This window comes from Oryza glaberrima, chromosome 1 (assembly GCF_000147395.1).
Source record: "Oryza glaberrima chromosome 1, OglaRS2, whole genome shotgun sequence".
NCBI classification, from domain to species: Eukaryota; Viridiplantae; Streptophyta; class Magnoliopsida; order Poales; family Poaceae; genus Oryza; species Oryza glaberrima.
The window spans coordinates 25413084-25433736 of NC_068326.1; the positions used below are offsets into that span (position 1 = coordinate 25413084).

Genomic DNA, 20653 nt, shown 5'->3' on the forward strand with positions numbered 1-20653 from the left:
TACCTGCAGGCACTTTCACGGGTCATATATATGCACGTAAGACCAATCGGAATTGCGCATATATATATGGTCCTTCGTGTACATGTTTCCCTGGTTTTCTTTCCTCGAAACATAGATTTCATGCATGTTAGTATCTCCTTACCTGGTAGGTTTAACCTCCATGGTCAAACTGTCTATAATCTGCCAACTAAACAGGGCACCAACGTGACTATGTGAGATATATCATTAGTCAACGAATCTATATCCAAACCAAGATCAACGTCCCCGAGTGCTGCCATGATAACCCAATCCACTAATTATCTATATACCCTCTCCTAGCTAATTATAAAACGTACGGACACCAGCTAATCATGCCCACCCTAGCCTAGACTCCGTTGCTCTCGCGTCGCCACGCAACTTAATTAATTTAGCCCCTAATTAATTAGCAGCCAATCAACGGGGACGATTGCACGCCTGATGCTAAACAGAAAACGCTTCAATTCCTTGAACGACTTTCCTAAGCTGATTTGGGGCCTCGCCCGCCCGCCTGGCCTGGCGCGCATATAGCTAGTCTCGCGTGCATGTGCCCGCCTCGCCGCCTCGCGAGGCGCTGCCGCTATTAGCGCCGGGCATTCGGGAGCAGCAGTGTATCGCCATATGATCCACCCGCTGTCGCGAGGCGCGCGCAAGCAAGGCCAAGGCGGTATATGCACAGCGCAGCCAGCGCGCAGCGGCCGGCCGGGCGGTGCGGCGGTGTGCCGATGCGAGGGCGTACGTGTCAAATCATCGTTTGCCGCGCGCGCCGCCGGATCGGTCTGCTTACTGGTGGGTGGTGGCGCCTTGTGCGCGTAACCTCCCGGAACATGGCGAGCCAGACGGCAAGATTCCAAGGCGCCGAGGTACAATTGTACTCTGCCACCACGACGTGCATGCCGGATCGAGCCACGTCGTATTCGGTTGAGGCTTGGAGAGATAACCTTTTGTAAAAAGAAAGCTAGTGTTTGTTTTGAGGGATATGTGGACTCGTGATCGGTTTTGCTGATGATTTTTCCTTAAAAGATGATGGTACAAGGTATAAATTAAGTCAGGTTTGTCACCATCCTGTTTCTTATGACTATAGCGTACGTCAACGGAAATAAAGTCATACGATCGAGCATGCTGTGCTGCGTGAAAAGGCAAGTGATGTTAATTTGTAAGTCAACTTGTGTTTTCGTGAGTCACATTCTCGAACCTGATTAGATAGAACTGGATACGTGCTGGTTCTGAGAGATATACCAATCCAAATGCTAGGGGAAAAAAACTGGCGTAGAGTTTATGCAGATGACGTGACGCGTGAACTATGTTGTGCAGAGAAGGCGACGATGCAATGGGTCCGCTTTTACGCTTTAAGCTTGTTGCGTGGGTGCGTTCGTAAATACAAACAGAATGACGAAACACGAACGCCTGCACTTGAGTGTGGACGATGGATATGAGCCTGCAAGGATGCGTGAAAGATTGTACCAAAGCATAATTTTGTTTTCTTTCGAGCAATGTGATACCGTTAGTACTCCATCCATCCTATAATATAAGGGGTTTTGAGTTTTTATTTGCACTGTTTAACCACTCGTCTCATTCAAAAAATTTTAAAATTATTATTTATTTTTTTACTTACTTTATTATCCAAAGTACTTTAAGCATAACTTTTCGTTTTTTATATTTGCACAAAAAAATTTAAATAAGACGAGTAGTCAAACAGTGAAAGAAAAACTTAAAATCCCTTATATTATGAGACGTAGGGAGTAGTTAGTACATGCTACTAGCACATACTTTCTCCGTCCCATAAAAAACCAACCTAGTATCGGATGTGACACATACTAGTAGTACGAATCTAGATTTGTATGTTCAGATACTAGGTTGAATGTATGTCCAAATTTATAGTACATGGATGTACCATATCCGATACTATGATGATTTTTTATGGGATAGAGGGAGTCCTAGTACGCCATATTAGCAAAACTAGTACTTTGTAACACTGTAATAGCATGATTTGACGTGATGCAACATTACTGCATACACGTCTGTTTAGGGATGAAAACGGTCGGAAAAACCCTCTACCATTTTCATTTTCATTTTATTTTTTCGAAAATGGAATCGGAACGGTATACTCGGAAACGGTAACGACATCAGTAATGTCGGCATATCGGAAACAGAACCATCGGAACGGGAATCTACCGTTATCGGTCGGAAGTCGAAAATTCATGTCGGAAACAGTGAACCGTGGTATCATCCCACATTTAACTATGTATGAAGATGACCTTATAATTTCACCCTTGCATGATCACGATGCCACACAACACCGTTATATGATGATTAATAAGTTGACAATAAGGTCGACAAACAATATAAACAAAATTCAACGATACTTCAACATCAATGTGGCTACAGCATACAATAGGATGACGATGCAGTCACACCCACATGATGACTTCCACTTGCACTTCCAGATGCAGCAGATTGAGATTCTTAAAAAAAAGAGGAAGTGATTAACGATTAACACAAGGCTCAAGCTATACATCTTAAAAAAACATGCTCAAGGATTAAGCTGTACATCTGCAAAAATCGCGCTCACACATCAACAGAAAATCGTGCTCAAAAACATTAAGGCTCAGGCATTCATCTGTACATGTAAAAAAATCATGCTCAAGCATTCAAGCTATACGCCTATACCTGGTGGACCTAGAAAACACAACGGTGGCGAACTCAATGGTCATGTCTCTGTTGTTGCCGTCGAATGGATCCAGAAGCTAGGATGCGGCGTTTTCCTCCGGTAGGTGCCATCTTGCTTCTCCAGCAAGGGACGCGGCGAGGCGCGAGGATGCGACGGCTAGGACTAGCAAGCGGCGGTGTGCCTGCGTGGACATATGGTTGCGGCGGCGGCGGTGCGGCGAAGAGCTGTGCGATAGCGCGAGAGTCGCGAGAAAGGGAGAGGATGAGAAGGAGAAGCGACACGCCGGCTGACGCCCTAGGGTTTTTCTTTCCGGCCTAAATGCCTAATGGGCTGCTCCTGCTAGCAAGGCCCAGCCGGCTTCCTTCTTCGGAATTTTGTCGGAAATTTGACGGAAATTACCGATAAAAAACGGTTACTGACAAAACGGTCGAAAAAAACCCCATATCATTTCCGCTACCATTTCCGGAAGAGATTACCGTTTCCATTTCCGACACCGACAATTACCGATACTGACAATTATCAATACCGCCTGAAACGGTTGGTGCAAACTGAAAACAGTAGCCGGAATTCTCGGAAATTTCCGTACCGTTTTCACCCCTACGTCTGTTGCGCATATAGATACCCCATCCGTAACATGTATAGTACTACATCCAAAGCGGAAAGCGATGCGACCCTATCCCGACAACCCCAACTATGCCCAAGCATTGCAAGCTGCTGCTACTACTACTACACTATTGTAGCAAACCAAAAGTGACTGCTTGCTCGTCTGTAGCCTGTAGATGAGCAGCGAGCGCTGAAAAGAGAAAAGATAAAAACTGCAGAGATGCCCGTCCCTGTCCCGTGGTAACGAACGGATCCATCCATCCAGCCGAATTCCGGCGCAGCGAGCGTAACTTTGACCAAGCGCCGCGCCGAGCAGCAGCAGCTGCAGCCATCCATCCAATCTCCGAGCCAGCACGGCGCGCACAAGCCCGCGTCGCCACCCGGACTCCACCACCAGTCCACCACAGCACAGTTCCCCCCGCAACAACTTGAGGCCAAATGCCCCAAATGTGCAGTTACCCGCGGCGCGATCCTAAACCAAAAAAAAAAAAGAAAATCGAGCTGCGTGCCCCGCCCCACGCAGAGATAAATACGCACTCCGACGCAGCCCTGCTGCCGCATACGGACACACACGGAGCCCGAAACGCGAGCACAACACCAACGCACAAGCCGATGCAGCAGCAGCAGCCGCAGCAGAAGCGCTCGCGAGTTTGCGAGAAGTGAACCCGCGGCGGCTTTTGCCTTTGCTCCTGCTTTGCGGTGAGGAGACGCGCGCGCATTGGCGCCGCCGTCGCTGCGACGCCCATTGCCGTGTCGATCTCCCCGTCCCGGTGGACTATCGCGCGCGTTTTTTTGGCGGGGAGCGAGGCGGGCTAGCTTGCTAGCTAGCCGCGGGGCGGCGGGTCGGGAATGGCGGGCCGCCGCCGCGTGGTGGTGCTGGTGGTGGCGGCAGCGCTGTTGGTCGCCGTGGCCTCGGCCGGCGCGAGCGGCAAGTCGGCGCGGTTCGAGCTGCTCCGGCTCGCGCCGGCGGCGTCCCTGGCCGACCTGGCGCGCATGGACCGGGAGCGGATGGCGTTCATCTCGTCGCGCGGGCGGCGCCGCGCGGCGGAGACCGCGTCCGCCTTCGCGATGCCGCTCTCCTCCGGCGCGTACACCGGGACGGGCCAGTACTTCGTGCGCTTCCGCGTGGGCACCCCGGCGCAGCCGTTCCTGCTCGTCGCCGACACCGGCAGCGACCTCACCTGGGTCAAGTGCCACCGCGCCGCCGCCGCCGCCTCCGCCTCCCCCAGAAACGCCTCCTCCCTCCCGGCGCCTGTGCCGGCCTCCCCTCGCCGCACGTTCCGGCCGGACAAGTCCCGGACGTGGGCGCCCATCCCGTGCTCGTCTGCCACCTGCAGGGAGTCCCTCCCCTTCTCCCTCGCCGCCTGCGCCACCCCCGCCAACCCCTGCGCCTACGACTACCGGTCAGTGTCCCACTCCCACCACCACCATTCTCTCTTCTTCTTCCTCATCATCCGCATTCGCATTCGCATTTGCTCCTCCCTAATACAAAAACGTTAGCCCGCGTAATGCGATTTCAATGGCGATCGATCGGTCCGGGTGGGGCGCGGTTCGGTCATGGCATTGATGAGATGCGAGCAGCAGCAGCTGCTGCAATTAGTGGCTGGTTGGTGGGCGAGTCGGATCTCTCCACGCCAAGGCCATCCATGGCAATGGCAGACGCCGCGGGGCCGCGATTAATGCGGCGCCATTGATGCACGCAGCCCTGCTCTTCTCTGGGCAGCAGCTCCGGCCTGTCTCCCCTGCGTGCGTACACATTACCCTTCTTGTCCAGTTCAAAGTACTAAAAATACCATTGTAGTAGAATACTTCTACATCATCGCAACTCCTCCTGTGACGATGGAGACGGAACCGAAGTCTTTCTGATCGCAACTCCGGTCGATTCTGCCGCTGGTTTTTTTGGGTCGGAGGCGTCGTCGGATCGTCGCTTTCTCGGGGAGCACATTGAATGCGTCGACGACCTGTCATGTGGGCTTTGCTCTGCTTGCCCACACGCGTTCGTTCACTCATCGCGTCTTCTTCTCGTATATGCTTTTTCCCCCGCTAATAATCCGAGCTGTCACGGGCACACGCGCGAGGCCATCCATCATCCATGATCCATCATCGCTTCTGCTCTCTGGAAAGCGATTTTAGCCGAATCACGCCTTGATGCTGATCTCCGAGCTCTGAAAAGCGAGAGCTTTACTCGACAGAGAGACCGATCACATCACCTCCATCTGTTCTCTGCTGCATTGGATCCTAGACACCGGAGAAAAGGACGCACCTCCCATCTCGCCACAGGATATCGATATGCATGCCTGCCTGCCTGCCCGGCCGTCCTCCGTGTACTACTATTTGTTTGCTGCTGCATGCACGTTGCCGGTGGTCATTCCTAGGCCAGCCAATTGTTGTTTACTTGGGGTTTTTTTATGCACTGGAACAAAAAGAAGAGGCACAACGACGTCGTAGAACGGCAGGCAGCAACAGCGATAGCTAAAAAACTGCGGTTCATCGAGCATGGTGTGGCTGCTGGCAGCAGTGCTCGGCTTTGTTTTTCCTCCCTTCGCCATGTGCACGGTGGATTGGGCTGTACTCCATCAGTGTCTGCTACTGTGTCAGGATATTGAACATATTCCTTTATAGGATTAAAGTGGAGGTTGTAAGCATCTGCTTACTAGATCACGTAATCATCCAAGCGTTTATCTTTTCTTTTCGTTGCCACCAAGAGATGTACGCATGATCATCATCGATTTCAAAATAGCATACTCTAATTATTCAGCCTTTGGGATTCCACAAAAAACACTGTGGACTCTCGAGACTGGTTAGGCGTTATGGAGACATGGAGTTCTTTGTGGTACACAACAAGGTGTCCCACGAAACCGGCCAAAAGAACAGCAAGAGACCGCCCACATTGTCATACATACGTACGTTTTGGATTTTTGCTTTGTTGTGAACATGCGAGTTGTAGACTGCTCTTGTACTGGTAATCACGTTCTTTCGCCTGCATGCCTATCTGTCAAAGAAGATATCATGTGCCGAGTTGGGGTTTGTACTTTTTACGACCCAAAATCAAATTACTTTTAGTCTGCAACAATAATGTTGGATTTTACTAGTATCAATCCCCCTTTTATTCTGCATCAAAGGACGTCGACATGGGTAATCTGCGCAAAAACAAAACATAACTTGTTTCTTACATAGTCTTCGCTATCAACTCTCAAATGATCTATATTAGTCCTCTTGGGGAGAGGGGAAATATGTAGCCCCACGTGAGTATTGTCTTAGTGTTGGACCATACCTGGGCGGTTGGGCCACGTTCTCCTTGGTCAAAGCATGCTTTGACCGTCATAAATTAGCTAACCCTCCGGTCCAAATGTAACTGCACTACCTGAAGATCCCGGTTCTTTTAAAAAACATAACTATAGTAGTACTTTGGAATGGAGTTGAGCTGCTACTCAAGTACTATCATTTGCACCGTGCCACCGTCCATCTTATGTTCTTGAGACATGCGTCTGCTTAGGGGGTGTTTGGGAGAGAGGGCCTTCTCTCAAAAACATAAGTCCCTCTCTTAGAGACTTATGGTTTTGTGAGAGGTACCAAACACCCTCTTAATCAGGTTGGCATTGTGGACTTGACACTGCTGATGTTAGGGCATCTCGATCTGGTCTCTGCTGTGCCACTGCCATGTTAGGTCTATGCGATACAGTTCATGAGAAGACATGGCTTTTCCACTAGCTCAATGATTGTGCTGTAGAGGATTGCATTTTGCTTCAAGGATGTGTTACTAGCTTGCAGGACAGCCCTTGTGCACCACTTGTGTTGCCTTTCAAGTGCTGCCCAATTCAAGCATACTGCATACAGTGCACGGATGCATGCGAAAATACCTACTCCCTTAGTCCCATAATATAAGGGATTTTGAGTTTTTGATTGTAACGTTTGACCACTCATTTTATTCAAATTTTTTTGCAAATATAAAAAACGAAAAGTTGTGTTTAAAATACTGTAGATAATAAATTAAGTCACAAATAAAATAAATAATAATTTTTTAAAAAAATTGAATAAAACGAGTGGTCAAACATTACAAGTAAAAACTCAAAATCTCTTATATTATGGGACGGAGGGAGTAACTTTTTTTTTTCTTCGCGTGTTTTTTTATTTGAAAGCAATCACTTGGTCAATTTGGTTGTCTTCAGGAGATTGGTTTGATGGCATAAGATTAGCTGCAATTTGCAATGTTTTGTTAAGTCGATACCTCGATGATGGCTAAGAGAGTTCACGCGATCCTTGAATCGCGCCATGTGCCATGCACGTAATTAAACCGTGGCGTATTTTGACTTGCTCGGCGGCACGCAGGTACAAGGACGGGTCGGCGGCGCGCGGCACGGTGGGCGTCGACTCGGCGACCATCGCGCTGTCGGGGCGCGCGGCGAGGAAGGCGAAGCTGCGCGGCGTCGTGCTGGGCTGCACCACCTCCTACAACGGCCAAGGCTTCCTGGCCTCCGACGGCGTGCTCAGCCTCGGCTACAGCAACATCTCCTTCGCGTCGCGCGCCGCGTCGCGCTTCGGCGGCCGCTTCTCCTACTGCCTCGTCGACCACCTCGCCCCGCGGAACGCCACCAGCTACCTCACCTTCGGGCCCAACCCGGCGTTCTCCTCGCGGCGCCCGTCGGAGGGCACCGCCTCGTGCAAGCCTGCGCCTGCGCCCACGCCCGCCCCCGCAGGCGCGCCCGGCGCGCGCCAGACGCCGCTGGTGCTCGACCAACGGACGCGCCCCTTCTACGCGGTCACCGTCAAGGGCGTCTCCGTCGCCGGGGAGCTGCTCAAGATCCCGCGCGCCGTCTGGGACGTCGAGCAGGGCGGCGGCGCCATCCTCGACTCCGGCACGAGCCTGACGGTGCTGGCCAAGCCGGCGTACCGCGCCGTGGTGGCGGCGCTGAGCAAGAGGCTCGCGGGGCTACCCAGGGTGACCATGGACCCGTTCGACTACTGCTACAACTGGACGTCGCCGTCGGGCAGCGACGTCGCCGCGCCGTTGCCAATGCTGGCCGTGCACTTCGCCGGGTCGGCGCGCCTGGAGCCGCCGGCGAAGAGCTACGTGATCGACGCGGCGCCCGGGGTGAAGTGCATCGGCTTGCAGGAGGGCCCGTGGCCGGGCCTGTCCGTCATCGGCAACATCCTGCAGCAGGAGCACCTCTGGGAGTACGATCTGAAGAACCGACGGCTCAGATTCAAGAGGTCGCGGTGCATGCACTGATTCAACGGTGCCGATCACTCCCCCCACTTCTTTTATTTTTTTTCTCCGTGTGGTGGTGGTCTGGCTGATTTTTTTTTTGTTTTATTTTACGCCGTGTTCAGATACTAATGCAATGAGAAAATGTATCAAGCAAAAAATGGTAATCTGTAATAAGTTTTCCTTTTCTTTTCTTTCACCCATCTGTTCTTCTCATTCCGATGAATATAAGTGTATAGATTTTCTCCGTGCAAATACTAGGTGCCCCTGATCACGTTCCACGAATTCCATTCTACAGTAAGTCAGTAAGTATTAAGTAAAGTGTCGATCGCAAAAATAAAAAATAAAGATAAAATGTTGCCCCTGAGGCCAGTTAGAACTTAGAACGCTTCCCTTCAACGTCCGAACTGCAAAGCCCAATAGGCCCAATAGGAAGGAGGAAAGAGTCAAACTGACGAAATGACGAGCAGCAATAAGTCCAGGAATCGAAACGGAGACCCCGAGGAAATGGAAGGCGGCGGAGCAACCGCACCCGCCGCGCCGCCACCGGCGCCGCACCCGGCGGTGGCGCCGCTGGCGTTCCTGCTGGGGAAGTGGCGCGGGGAAGGCGAGGGGAGCTTCCCCACCATCTCCCCCTTCCGCTACGGCGAGGAGCTCCTCTTCTCCCACCACCCCTCCAAGGTAAACGACCTCCTCGCCTGTATCTGTATATCTCTTTCGCTCGCCAAAGCTTTTACCTTTTCTCGACCATGCCGCACGCAGCCGGTGATCTCGTACACGCAGAGGACGTGGAAGGCGGCGTCAGGCGAGCCGATGCACGCCGAGAGTGGGTACTGGCGGCCCCGCCCCGACGGCTCCGTCGAGGTTGTCATCTCGCAGAGCACTGGTCTGGCCGAGGTTCAGGTGAGCTCCTACTGCCAATCGAGTTATTATTCTAAACGTGGCCTGATGTTAAGAGTCTATCTTGCACCTGCAATGCTCCTTGAGAACAATCGCAAATTGCTATGCTGGTAGCTGCAGTCTGCAGAGTATGTGCTGACTGGTGAGTGAATTGATTCTCTTGTGCTACGCCAAGAGCCATTAGGAGGAACACTCGATATCATTGAAATGTGACCTTAACTGGTGTGAAACTTGTGTTGACCCACATTTAGCTATCCATAATTGGAAAGAGCAATGCCTGCTACTATGCATTAGGAAACCCAGAACCCGAAGAGATCGGCAGCAAGAACTTGAACAAAAACAACACACGTGAACACTGTAGTCCACGGGCGGAGCTTGGGCAAGCCTAATTAAAACCGTTACCCATATATTCAACAGTTAAAAAACAACATTTTTATTAGAAAAATGGACTATTAGTATGTGTGGTCTCCTACATGGATGCTTAGGCACCGATTAATTCACATAACTAATTTTTCTGGCCTTAAGTGCATGCACAAACAGACTCAACCAAATGCGCATGCATGCAAAAGCAAAAATCAAGCACCCATCTTGCTGCTTGCATTGAAAATATGGCACTCTATGAGGTTTTTAACTGACACTTTGCCTGGAAAGACAACAAATTAGTGTAGAGAAATCAGTCGATCTCAATGGATCGCACATGCGGAGAACCCTAGCCGGACAATGAATCCGCTGCACTATAGTCAATCCTGCATGCTAGGAAATTTGTGCTGCGAACAAGCTGCAACGTTTTCTAGTTTTCTTGCTACTTTCCATGGCATTTGGCTTGCCCAGCTCCTTGGCGATTTCAAGAACACTAAATTTGGCATCGTCGAGCTGAAGGTGCACAATAAGTCTAGCTTGGCTCTCATGAAGAATACAATTTTCCATGATAGAAGCAAGCACATCCAAACGAAGTTTCATTTTATTCATGATGCATTGGAGAATGGAGAAATTCAGCTAGATTTCATCAGCACTAGAGGTCAACGCGCAGATATCCTGACCAAGGCGCTACCTTATGCAAGATTTCTAGAACTGCAAGATCAAATTAGTATGGTTTCAATTGATTAGGCACACTAGTTTAGAGGGAGATTTGTTAGAATAAACATGTGTGCCTAATTTATTTAAGTTAGTTTTCTCTCCGTTGCTTTGCGTTGGTCTATATACACAAGCTCACAAGTTGTGTGGTTGTCATGTGTGCGAGTTGTTTGGGGCGTTCGAGATTAGCTCATGGTTGCCCACGTCCCATGCCATGACCGAGACACACGTCGTGCACCATGCACATGATGCGACACTAGCACGACATGAGAATCGCTCTTGCCTTGTTATTTCCGTTGTTACCAACTGTCTTTAGATAGCAAGAAAACCAGAAAACTGTGCAGCTTGTCCACAGCACAATTTCCGCAGCTTGTCCATAGCACAATTTCCTAGCGTGCCAAATTGACCATAGTGTACGTTGTGTTTGTCTTCATCAGCAGCAGATAGCCAGTTGAGTCTCCCGCCTCTTTGACGACGCGGTGTATAACCAGCCTGTGGTCGCTCCCGAAGCATGGCAGTCAGAGCCTCCAGGAGCACGTGCGGTTGGTGATGCTGACTGCTGACACAGAGAGTGAGTGCATCCTCGAGACATGAACATGTTGTAAAGAGCACGATCTCGAGTCCAAGCCTTGAACCTCGCTCTGATATCAATTGTTAGGAATCCCCAATAGATCGGCGGCAAGAACTCGAACAAACACAACGCACACAAACATTGTAGTCAATCCGGCACTCTAGAAAAATTTGTGCTGCGAACAAGCTGCAGCGTTTTCTGGTTTTCTTGCTATATCTAAAGGCAGTTGGTTACAACGGAAATAACAACACGAGAGCGATTCACACACCGCGCTAGTGCCGTGTCCCGCATGACGTGTGTCTCGTTCATGGAGTGAGACGCTGGCAGCCACGAGATAATCTCTGATGCCCCAAATAAACTCGCACGCACGGCAACCGCACAACTCGTCAGCTCGTGCATATAGACCTATGCAAAGCGACAGAAAGAGAACTAAACTAAATCAGGCAGACATGTTGATTCTAACACTATGATCATTCATCAGCCTGCAATCTTCTGATGTTTCCATTTTGCATATTCTTGTCAATGTTATGGTTTGCTCGGTCCTTCCCCTCTATTTCAGAAATCGTTCCAAGAATCTCTCCAAACATGTTTGTGAATATAGTTCAATGCCCAAATGATAGTTGTCATTCTGTACATCAATGGTTAATACGGCCAAAAGGTAATGACGAATCAGCTAGTAGGTTTTGAATTCGGATTAATCATTCCATTAATAATTTTTCTTATGTCACATTCCATTGATAATGTTTCTTATGTCACTTAGCGAGAGCTCTTTTAATTTATATGTCTTCCTAATTGTGTTTCGATTTATCTCCATGCATTCACTTCCAAATTGCAGAAGGGTTCGTTTGATGCTGAAAAGAAAACAGTGACGCTCCAAAGCGAACTTGTGGGGAACGCATCCAAGGTACTTTTGTTCTGCTCACAAGAATATTGCAGATGAATTACCAATCTATAGTTTTCTTCAAATGCACTAATTTAATTTGCTTAATACCGTGCACTACATTGAAATAACATTGCCATATGATTTTACTGCATTATCGGCACACTTGAACCACCAGGTCTCCGAGATTATGTCCAACTGCTACAGCCTCAGTAGCCTGAAAACTCTGGAGTGGTTTACTAGATACTTCTACAATTTGGATACTTCTAAAATGATACTGAGATGAATTTAGCTTGTGTTTTTTCATTATTACAGTTTTTGACAAAGGTCTTGTGTGTTCTTGTCAGGTGAAACAGATCACAAGAGCTTTTCAATTGGTAGATGGGGAGCTCTCATATGTTGTTCAGATGGCAACAATCACAACCAGTCTACAGCCACATCTCAAAGCCCTTCTGAAGAAGATTTGAACGATACTGCGCCCCTCTAGGGGCGCAGTGCGGCGGCATCTGTGGCACTTCTGGATTTTTATGTTAAAATAATAATGGTATTTTTGCCTATTATATCTGGGAATTGGGGCAACCTGCCTCTACTAGTTTGACATAATAGACGCTGAAAATACGCCCTTCAGAGTTCAGATAATGTCCATGCGAGTTCGGGCTTGTTCATGCGCATGAGAGTTCAAACTTTGTTGCGTTAAACTTAATTTAATTTACCATCAGTATTTTCACAAATATAACGCTTCTTTTCATTCGTTGGCGTGTGACGGATCGACAAAACAACAATATCATAACACAAGAATCCATCGAAACTATAGGTAATTTCAGAGTTTCAATAAGAGGTTGGATTGTCCGCGGGCCGTGTGATTTTTAAACAAAGCTTAATCGTTTGATAACCTCACTAAGCTAACCAAACAGAATAGGCTCCGAAATGACAGACGCTATAGCCAAATAAAAAACAAGTTTTGCATCGCAAAGCGCTCATTCAATATTTGGATCGCAGGTAACTGATTTAAGTTCACAATGGCTTCAAAGTACAGGTTTTAGCAACATGCTTAGGAGATCCTAAAGTAGAGAACAAAAATGCTAAACGATGTGCTTTGGCTCAACAGCCAATATAGGTCTTGACTCGATACAGAATCACAGGACTCCTTACGGCACAAACGTAGTGCAATCAGGCTTCAGTCTGCTCCCTCAGACGACGGATTGTGCTCCTGACAGTGACCGCACTAGCAGTGCTGCAGAGACACGATACAAAATAAGCTAAATATGGTGTGAAAATAGATGGTTTAATTTAAAGGTAAAAAGTGCTGGCAACAAGAACATACTTCATGGTGTAAGCACCACCGGCCTTCACCTTCCCACAGTCCTTGCATCCCCAGATTCCAACTGCTTTCCTCTTCACGGCAAACTGTAATAGCACACAACAACAGCAGCATTAATGCTAAGGACTGCAGCTTTTAATAAAACAGATGAAACTTGATATCCCTGACAACTATGGGGGTAAAATGCAGATAATTATTCATATTTATGGTATTGCGCCTTTCTAGATGAAACAATTCAGTAAAAAGAGATAAAACGCCCATCCATTCAACGATAAAACAACTATGAGAGAGTCTAAACATGCAGGAACAGAAAGATAGGGATATAAGGAAACTTGCTTTCACATATCAAACTACTCTAGAGTTCCTAACAGGCCAATTGAAGTCTAAGACCAAGATTGATTGAGCTTCTATGAAGGAAAAATATACAAAATGGATGGAACGGAAGGTATACGTGTATCCATCTTTCCTTGCTAAGAGGCAACAGCAGCTGATGAAAATAAGTGTTGTGTGTGATACCATCTTGATTTGCAAAAGAAAAAGAAACTGATGCATGGAATTAAAAATGCAATTATGAGACCATCTTTCCAGGCAAAGATATAATACAAGGACTGCTGCATAAAAACATTATCAATGTGCAAGCATGTATTGTAGTCCAGAACTGGTCTGAGATCAATTACTGCAATAGCAGATCACAGAAGCACAAGACTCTAGACCCTATGCGGTATGATTTCATATACTATTTATTACTACAAACATTATAGAGCATTCACATGCATAGCCAGGAAAGCCTATTTAACACTTCACAAACAGTACAAAGCAGTCAGAAAAATGTACAACAAAAAAGTGAACAAAAGACATACCTTCCCACAGAACTCACAGAAGTACTTGGAGTGCTGAGAAACCTCCATCTTCTTGATTTGCTTACGCAAACTGGCACCATACCTAGTACCTATAATATTGGAAGAGTTAAGTTGAGAAAAATACAGATATGTGAGCAAGTAAATAAGGCAATTTACAGAACTCCATACCATATTTGCCAACAATTCCAGCCTTCTTGGTGCGCTTCGTCTGAGTAAGCATTGCAAAAACAATTTAGTTACACAACTGGTAGATAAACTGTGATGCTCAGTTAAAACCTAAAGGCTTAAGATTCCAAAGACTACTTAGTATCATGCCAAATTCTTGTTACTTGCATGTAAACATTTAAACTTGTCTTTGGAGATAGCATTAAGTCAGGTCTTTTATTTGCTAGAACTAAGCAGTTGACTTCCATGCTACTAGATGCCTTGCAAAGCCTGTTACGCAACATTGGCGTCATACAAGAAGATAACATGGAACAGGAACAATTGGTGGAGAAAGAGAAAAGTATGACCATTTTCCAGGAATAATTGAGTGGACAAATATAGCATTGAAGAGAAACAGTTCAGTGGGATAAAATTTGTAGCTTGTGCCTAGAAAAGTTAGTTTAGCATCAGAGTTCTGAATAAACCCATTTTTTTTAATACACTGAGTTCTAAAGACCTAGCATCAAAATCTCTCTAAATTTTATAATGAAATGCTAACTCAAATCTCAAATACTTGGATATCTTGACCTTGAGCACTCAAAATGTACACAACCCATCCTATTCATGTTTAATAGAATCATGTTTCCGTCGAACATAAAAGACAACACAACTCTGGTCTGACCCATCGATAGAAATCAAATTGCGGCAAACTCCAATGATTCAGCACCCACAATATCCCACGGACCAACGCCTACGAATTCACCAACGAGCAGCAATACAACAGCACAGGTAGTAGTACAGCCCCACGAAATACAAGAGCACAAGCGCACTCAAATATCTCGCAGATCTAGAGGAAGGCAGCACGAAGGTACACCTTTCCAGCGCAGGGAGGGAGAGAGGGGAGAGGAGAGGCGCCGTACCATCTCGTCGACGGGGGCTGGAACGGAGGCGTCTGCGGCAAGCGGCGGCGAGGTCGGGGAGGCGGCGGCGCGCGTGCGAGGGCTCGATCCGGAAGCGCGATACCGAGCTTATATACTGGAGGTTAGGGTTAGGGGGGCGTGTGGTTCGGGTGCTTGGGCTCTTATAAGTGGGCCGGGCCAAGTGGACAGAGACAATGGGCTTCCTTTTAGGCCCATACCCGAGGCTAAGTTAGACCTGGGCCTCGAGGCACCAAACAGAATTGAATTCTCGTGTGAGAGTGCAATCGCAGTTGATAGTTGACAGGATAGGTGAAATCACTGTTTGCGACTTGTGAGCGAACACCACTGTTGCCACTTGCCTAGTGCAAAAACCAGAAACATAAAGTTTTCGATCACCTTTACAAAAATGAATAAAAGCCTGGTGCTCATGCAGGAGATCCTATGTCGTTTTTCTATCAACATAAATACAAACATCACAAATAAACGAAACAGAAATTGCAGGAAAAGGAAGAAAAGCGAGAAGGACATATCAAAGACATACGCGTTTTCCTCTAGGACAAGGAAAGGACCTAAAATCTCGATCTCACCCTTTTCAGCTCTTGGAATTACTCCCTCCGTCCCACTCAAAAAAGCACGGTGAAACTTAATTAGCACCCTTTTCAAGATTTTATTTAATAAAATCACAATTATATGAAAGTAAATTTAAATGTTAATTAATGATACTATTTTTTGTTAAATGAATCTTAATTTATAATAAAATGCTATTAGTTAGTTATTTAAAGAGTTAAAAACTAAAATACGGAAATGCGACACATCGTCGCGGGCACGTTACAAGTCAACCAATCGGGAGCAACTTGACACAGATCCCTCTTGGAGTAATGAAGGTTAGTTGGCCGTAATCTCACGCACAAAAACACATCGTCGATCGAGGCGCCCAAAAGCGCCGATGATATTGCGCTGCTTAATTTGATTGGTATTAGCTGAGAGCAAGTATAATATATAATAGTAGGTTATAAGCCAACTATAAACTTATAAACTTATGTAGAAAGAGAATTTAAAAAATAGAGAGAGGTGGCTCTCATGTAAGAGCTAGCTATTCACATATTTCAAGATAGATACATTAAATACATAGGTGAGAGATAGAGAGAGGAGGAGAAAAAAAGAGATAACCTTATAGCCCATTTACTATAAATGTTAACTTAAGATAAGTTATAAACTCATTGTTGGCTCTATTATTAAATTTGCTCTGAAGATGACAGGTAAACCTATGCCGAATTATGCCAGTGTCTTGATCTTGCACATGCTTATAACAAAGCTTATTATCAGCTGGTTGTTGGTTTAATTAATACTACTCTCTCTCAGTTTCAGGTTATAAAACTTTCTATCATTACTCATATTTATATAGATGTTAGTGAATCTAAACACATATATCTAGATTTATTAATATATATAAATGTGACTAATGTTAGAAAGTCTTAATATGAAACGGAAGAAGTAGATGTTATTGTTGGAAAGCACATATGACATGGACTCCCCTACCCTCAGCTCTCACCTAAAAGTATGAAATGGATCGAAGAGGGTGCAACCGTGCAAGCACGCGTGGTACATATGGACTCTCCCTCCGCCACTGATTAGTTCGTTGGCGTCTGTAATTTTACTTATCTTAATCGAGACAGACAAGTTAAAGTACTTGTGCTTTAAAATTAAGAACCCGATGCTTGTGTGATGGTCAAGTAAGCTACGAAGTTTCGGATGAATCTGTTTACATCCTTTTAGTGGGACATTTAACTATTTGCCACTTTTAAAATATAACAATTAAAAATTTATCACTTATAGTCTATAACATCTCATATATCTATGATATATGTGGTTCCAATGATAAATCTCTAATTATCACTTGTATTAGTGGTAAATAGTTAAATATCTCTCTTTTAGCAATGCACGGCCCGTATTTTTTGTAATTGTTGTAAAAATATACTCCATCCGTTCTAATATATTGTAATCTAGGTCTCTAGGATCGGGTTTGATATATTCTAAAACTATAAATTTAGATATAGGTGTATATAAATTTATAGTATTAGTATATGTTAAATCTGATTCTAAACAACTATATACACTATATATTATGAGTTTACGACGGAGGCAGAAGCTATCGAACCGGCACGCCACAGATACTACCAAGGAGAGGACGCTATGTCGGTATCAAACGCCAACGTTTACCCGCACTTCTACCTGTATTCTTCTGTCTGAAGAAACTGCGGAATTCACATAGTTCGTGGGCGCGTGGTAGCGTGAGGACTTTCACCATGAATGATCCATGCATATGCTCACGAACCAATTAAATTGTTGTCGAATTAATTAAGTAGAGCATTATGCAGGGATCGATCTACAATTCTACATGCATCCACGCGTAGAGATAAGATAAGAAGAAGCTTTAGTCTGTGCTAAGCTGGAACGTTGCGTGTACGTTTCTCTTTTGGACAACATGGTTATCTGGCGAGCAGTGATGAACTTGTGTATATGTAGCCACATAATTAAGGCACCATGTGCTGAATTCAGAATTATATACCGAAGGCACCATGTGCTTAAACTGAATTATGAATTCAGATTTATATAGGTACTGGCTGGACTTACTAGTACTCTGGTGATCTGCTTTCCAGCTTTAGAATAGATTTTTAGTAATCTAAGTTGGCCAAAAAAATTCAGAGAAAACCTGAACTAGCTAGATTTCAGCATGGGATCAACCGACAGAAGAGGTGAAAAAACGGAAAGGACGCCCAGAAAACATGCCTTAATTAGTCTCTAAGGGAGTATTTGGGAGAGATGGACTAAACTTTAGTCTCTTTCATAAAAAAAAGTCTATAGACTTAACTTTAGTCCCTCTCTCAAAAAAAAATAAGTCGACTTATTTTTTTTTTTCCAAACACCCCTTGGACACCAGCATTTGCCGTTTCCTGGTGTAGGGTAGCTTTTGCCCAATGCCCACCATGAAGTACACAACAGGCTGTGACATCGCAACAGCATGAGCATATATATCAGTGTAGGTCCCAAGGCGATAGATATATTCTGTGATCAGAGGAAGGAATTTTCCAAGGAGAGGTGATGGTTGTACACTCGAGTACTTGACCACGGACCTCATGGAGACAATGATATTCCGAGACAATAATGGAAATAAATGAAGGAGAAGATGCCCTGGAAATGAAAATATATATTTAAAACTTAAAAGTACAATATTTTTGCACACGGGAAAAGATGCCCTGGAAAAGTACCTATATCCAATGGGCAAACATACTATGCAGTATGCACAAAGGGCATAACTAGTACACTGTACACCCCGTGCAATTGGCCATTCTTGGGTCTCCGATGGTGATGTGGCGGATCCAACATGGAGTCTCTGGGTCTCGAGACCCCACTACCTATATTGTAACCATGGGAGACCCCTCCCATGAAAACCCCACTAAAATTTTCTGTCATATATCTATTAGAAGAGGAGGCTATAATTTTGTATAGTTTGTTCAGACCCTCCTGTTAATCTTTCCTGAATCCGTCCCAGCGATCGAATGGATAAGATTTCACTAGAGTCATTTTGTAAATAAAACTTTCCACCGTCCTTATGTCTTTTCAGAAAAAAAAATATAAATCCCTATCATATCTTGTACCTCCCTTCAAAAAAAAATCTCATATGTATATGCTTTCTAACTTTACTTTCCTATATTTTCTAACCGATGAAATAAATAAGCGATAGGTGAAGGCTAACCGAGATGAGAAATTGAACTAGTAGAGGACGAGGAATTCATAGTTTGGATGGTTTTGCTTCTTTTAGATAATGGAAATTATTTATATGTCCTACTTTTGTCCTAAGGCACGTAATCATAAGTTTGTTTAACAAATAAAAAGGAGACGAAAGATGATGGAACGGATCCCCAACTCCTCTTACTATTATCTAGCACTAAACCACATAGATTAAGCTAATAATTCTAATGAAATTATGCCATCTATTGTAGAATAAGGGATCCTTCGTTAACAATTTCAAGAGTATAGCATCATCGCGTGTAGTATCTTACTTCTCCTATCGTGGTATTGTAGAACAGATGAAGCAAATAGTAAAACATGAAGATAACCTGCATCGAGTTAGATAATTGCTTACCATTAAAAACTTTGGCATCGCATCAATGCAAAATTAACCAACCTAGTACACTAGCTCTGATTAATAGTTGATGGTTACTTTTGTGCCACTATCTAGATCTAAGGCACATCAACTATTACAAGATGTGCACTATATTATGGATACCATATCAAGATTCTTCCTCACTGCATGGGCATCGTTTATGGGCTACCTTTTACATTTGCAATGTGCCAGGATAGCAGTGTTTTGCAGGAAAATATGTGGTGGAAACTACTACGTACTATGTAATGAAAATCTAAAAACTATCATTGGATCGGAAAATAGATGTTTGAGATTTATCCATATCATCACGAGTAAAAATTTTACTTGCAATTAATCATGAGTAAAAACTCATGATGATGTGGACGAACCTCAGACATTTATTTTTTGATCCAATGATAATTTTTAAGTTTTCACTGCATATGTGATTTATTTGCATCACATATTTTCACGTGTTTGGCAGCGTGAACAAGAGTGGCACACCATGATGGGGCCTTAGCAATGAGCATGTTAACGGGTAAAGATGAGAGGTCACCAATTGGAACTATCGAAGTGGCATTGTGGCCCTGGATAAGGCTGTGAAAATTGATGGCGTGTTTGTCATGGGGCTAGGATTAGATCGAGGAGCATGGAAAATTTTGAGCTAAGGACCTTATTAGAACAAAGCACAACGTGTGAGTGGGATGGATAATTTGAGAATACGATTGTACATTGATAGTTGCTTGAATCTTTGATCCATATGTGCATGAATGGATCTTGATCCTAGAGTCATTGCATCGACTACAAAATGAGTATGTTATACTGAGTCGATGTTATGATGAGTGCGGAGCTATTGTAGTTAGATAAGTACTCCCTCCGTCCTATTTTTAGTACAGCCATAATTTTCTGCGCCCAACTTTAACCGTCCATCTTATTTAATTTTTTTTAAAAAAATTAAAACATAAGTTATGAGTAAAGTTCTATTCATGTTTTATCATCTTATAACAACGAAAATACTAATTATAAAAAAATTTTAAATAAGACAGACGATCAAAATTGTGCGCGAAAATTTATGTTTGCACTTGAAATTGAGACGGAAAAAGTAGGAGTAGTTGTGCAACGATCCGATGCTACGTAGAATGACGAGCTACCATAGCCACGACAACCAATTGTACGGTGCCATAAATATCACCATGATCTACTATAGCCATGGAAAAGGTAAACTTGCAACGTTAATAAACGGTATGAGTCTAGAAGAGGAACGTTTCAATTATGTTTCATCGTACAACCGTTGTAACAATAATCGTACGTATAGCAGCGCCGTTGTGTATTTTGCAGAGAGGT

The 20653-nt window shown here is 45.1% G+C and overlaps 3 protein-coding genes across 4 annotated transcripts; 2 read left to right on the plus strand and 1 right to left on the minus strand.

The window, feature by feature from the left end:
- Nucleotides 1-3842: 3842 nt before the first annotated feature.
- Nucleotides 3843-8694, plus strand: LOC127766268 (aspartic proteinase NANA, chloroplast-like). The gene is made up of 2 exons (XM_052291361.1): nt 3843-4692; nt 7619-8694. The coding sequence occupies exons 1-2, from the start codon at nt 4139-4141 to the stop codon at nt 8517-8519; spliced, it is 1455 nt and encodes a 484-aa protein (XP_052147321.1). The 5' UTR covers nt 3843-4138; the 3' UTR covers nt 8520-8694.
- A 245-nt stretch (nt 8695-8939) lies between these two features.
- On the plus strand, nt 8940-12638 carry LOC127766275 (peroxynitrite isomerase Rv2717c). Its single transcript, XM_052291366.1, has 4 exons — nt 8940-9176; nt 9258-9398; nt 11876-11944; nt 12268-12638. Exons 1-4 carry the CDS (start codon nt 8955-8957, stop codon nt 12385-12387), a joined length of 552 nt encoding a protein of 183 aa, XP_052147326.1. The 5' UTR covers nt 8940-8954; the 3' UTR covers nt 12388-12638.
- A 241-nt stretch (nt 12639-12879) lies between these two features.
- Nucleotides 12880-15280, minus strand: LOC127766283 (60S ribosomal protein L37a-1). 2 transcript variants are annotated; one of them, XM_052291376.1, is made up of 5 exons: nt 15166-15280; nt 14270-14309; nt 14102-14190; nt 13245-13327; nt 12880-13154 (listed from the first exon to the last, which is right to left on the minus strand). In XM_052291376.1, exons 1-5 carry the CDS (start codon nt 15166-15168, stop codon nt 13091-13093), a joined length of 279 nt encoding a protein of 92 aa, XP_052147336.1. In that variant the 5' UTR covers nt 15169-15280; the 3' UTR covers nt 12880-13090. The 2 variants fall into 2 exon arrangements, with proteins under 2 accessions (XP_052147336.1, XP_052147332.1); XM_052291372.1 differs by lacking the exon at nt 15166-15280 and having other exon boundaries at nt 14270-14336.
- Nucleotides 15281-20653: the final 5373 nt, after the last annotated feature.

Excerpts from the sequence above, each read along its gene's own strand:
- LOC127766275 (XM_052291366.1), top strand. The coding sequence starts at position 8,955 with ATGACGAGCAGCAATAAGTCCAGGAATCGAAACGGAGACCCCGAGGAA. Across the intron at positions 9,399-11,875 it reads CTGGTCTGGCCGAGGTTCAG|AAGGGTTCGTTTGATGCTGA; the intron begins GTGAGCTCCTAC and ends TCCAAATTGCAG. Across the intron at positions 11,945-12,267 it reads TTGTGGGGAACGCATCCAAG|GTGAAACAGATCACAAGAGC; the intron begins GTACTTTTGTTC and ends TGTTCTTGTCAG.
- LOC127766283 (XM_052291372.1), bottom strand. The coding sequence starts at position 14,321 with ATGCTTACTCAGACGAAGCGCACCAAGAAGGCTGGAATTGTTGGCAAA. Across the intron at positions 14,191-14,269 it reads TGGAATTGTTGGCAAATATG|GTACTAGGTATGGTGCCAGT; the intron begins GTATGGAGTTCT and ends CCAATATTATAG. Across the intron at positions 13,155-13,244 it reads GGTGGTGCTTACACCATGAA|CACTGCTAGTGCGGTCACTG; the intron begins GTATGTTCTTGT and ends GTGTCTCTGCAG.
- LOC127766268 (XM_052291361.1), top strand. The coding sequence starts at position 4,139 with ATGGCGGGCCGCCGCCGCGTGGTGGTGCTGGTGGTGGCGGCAGCGCTG. Across the intron at positions 4,693-7,618 it reads CCCTGCGCCTACGACTACCG|GTACAAGGACGGGTCGGCGG; the intron begins GTCAGTGTCCCA and ends GGCGGCACGCAG.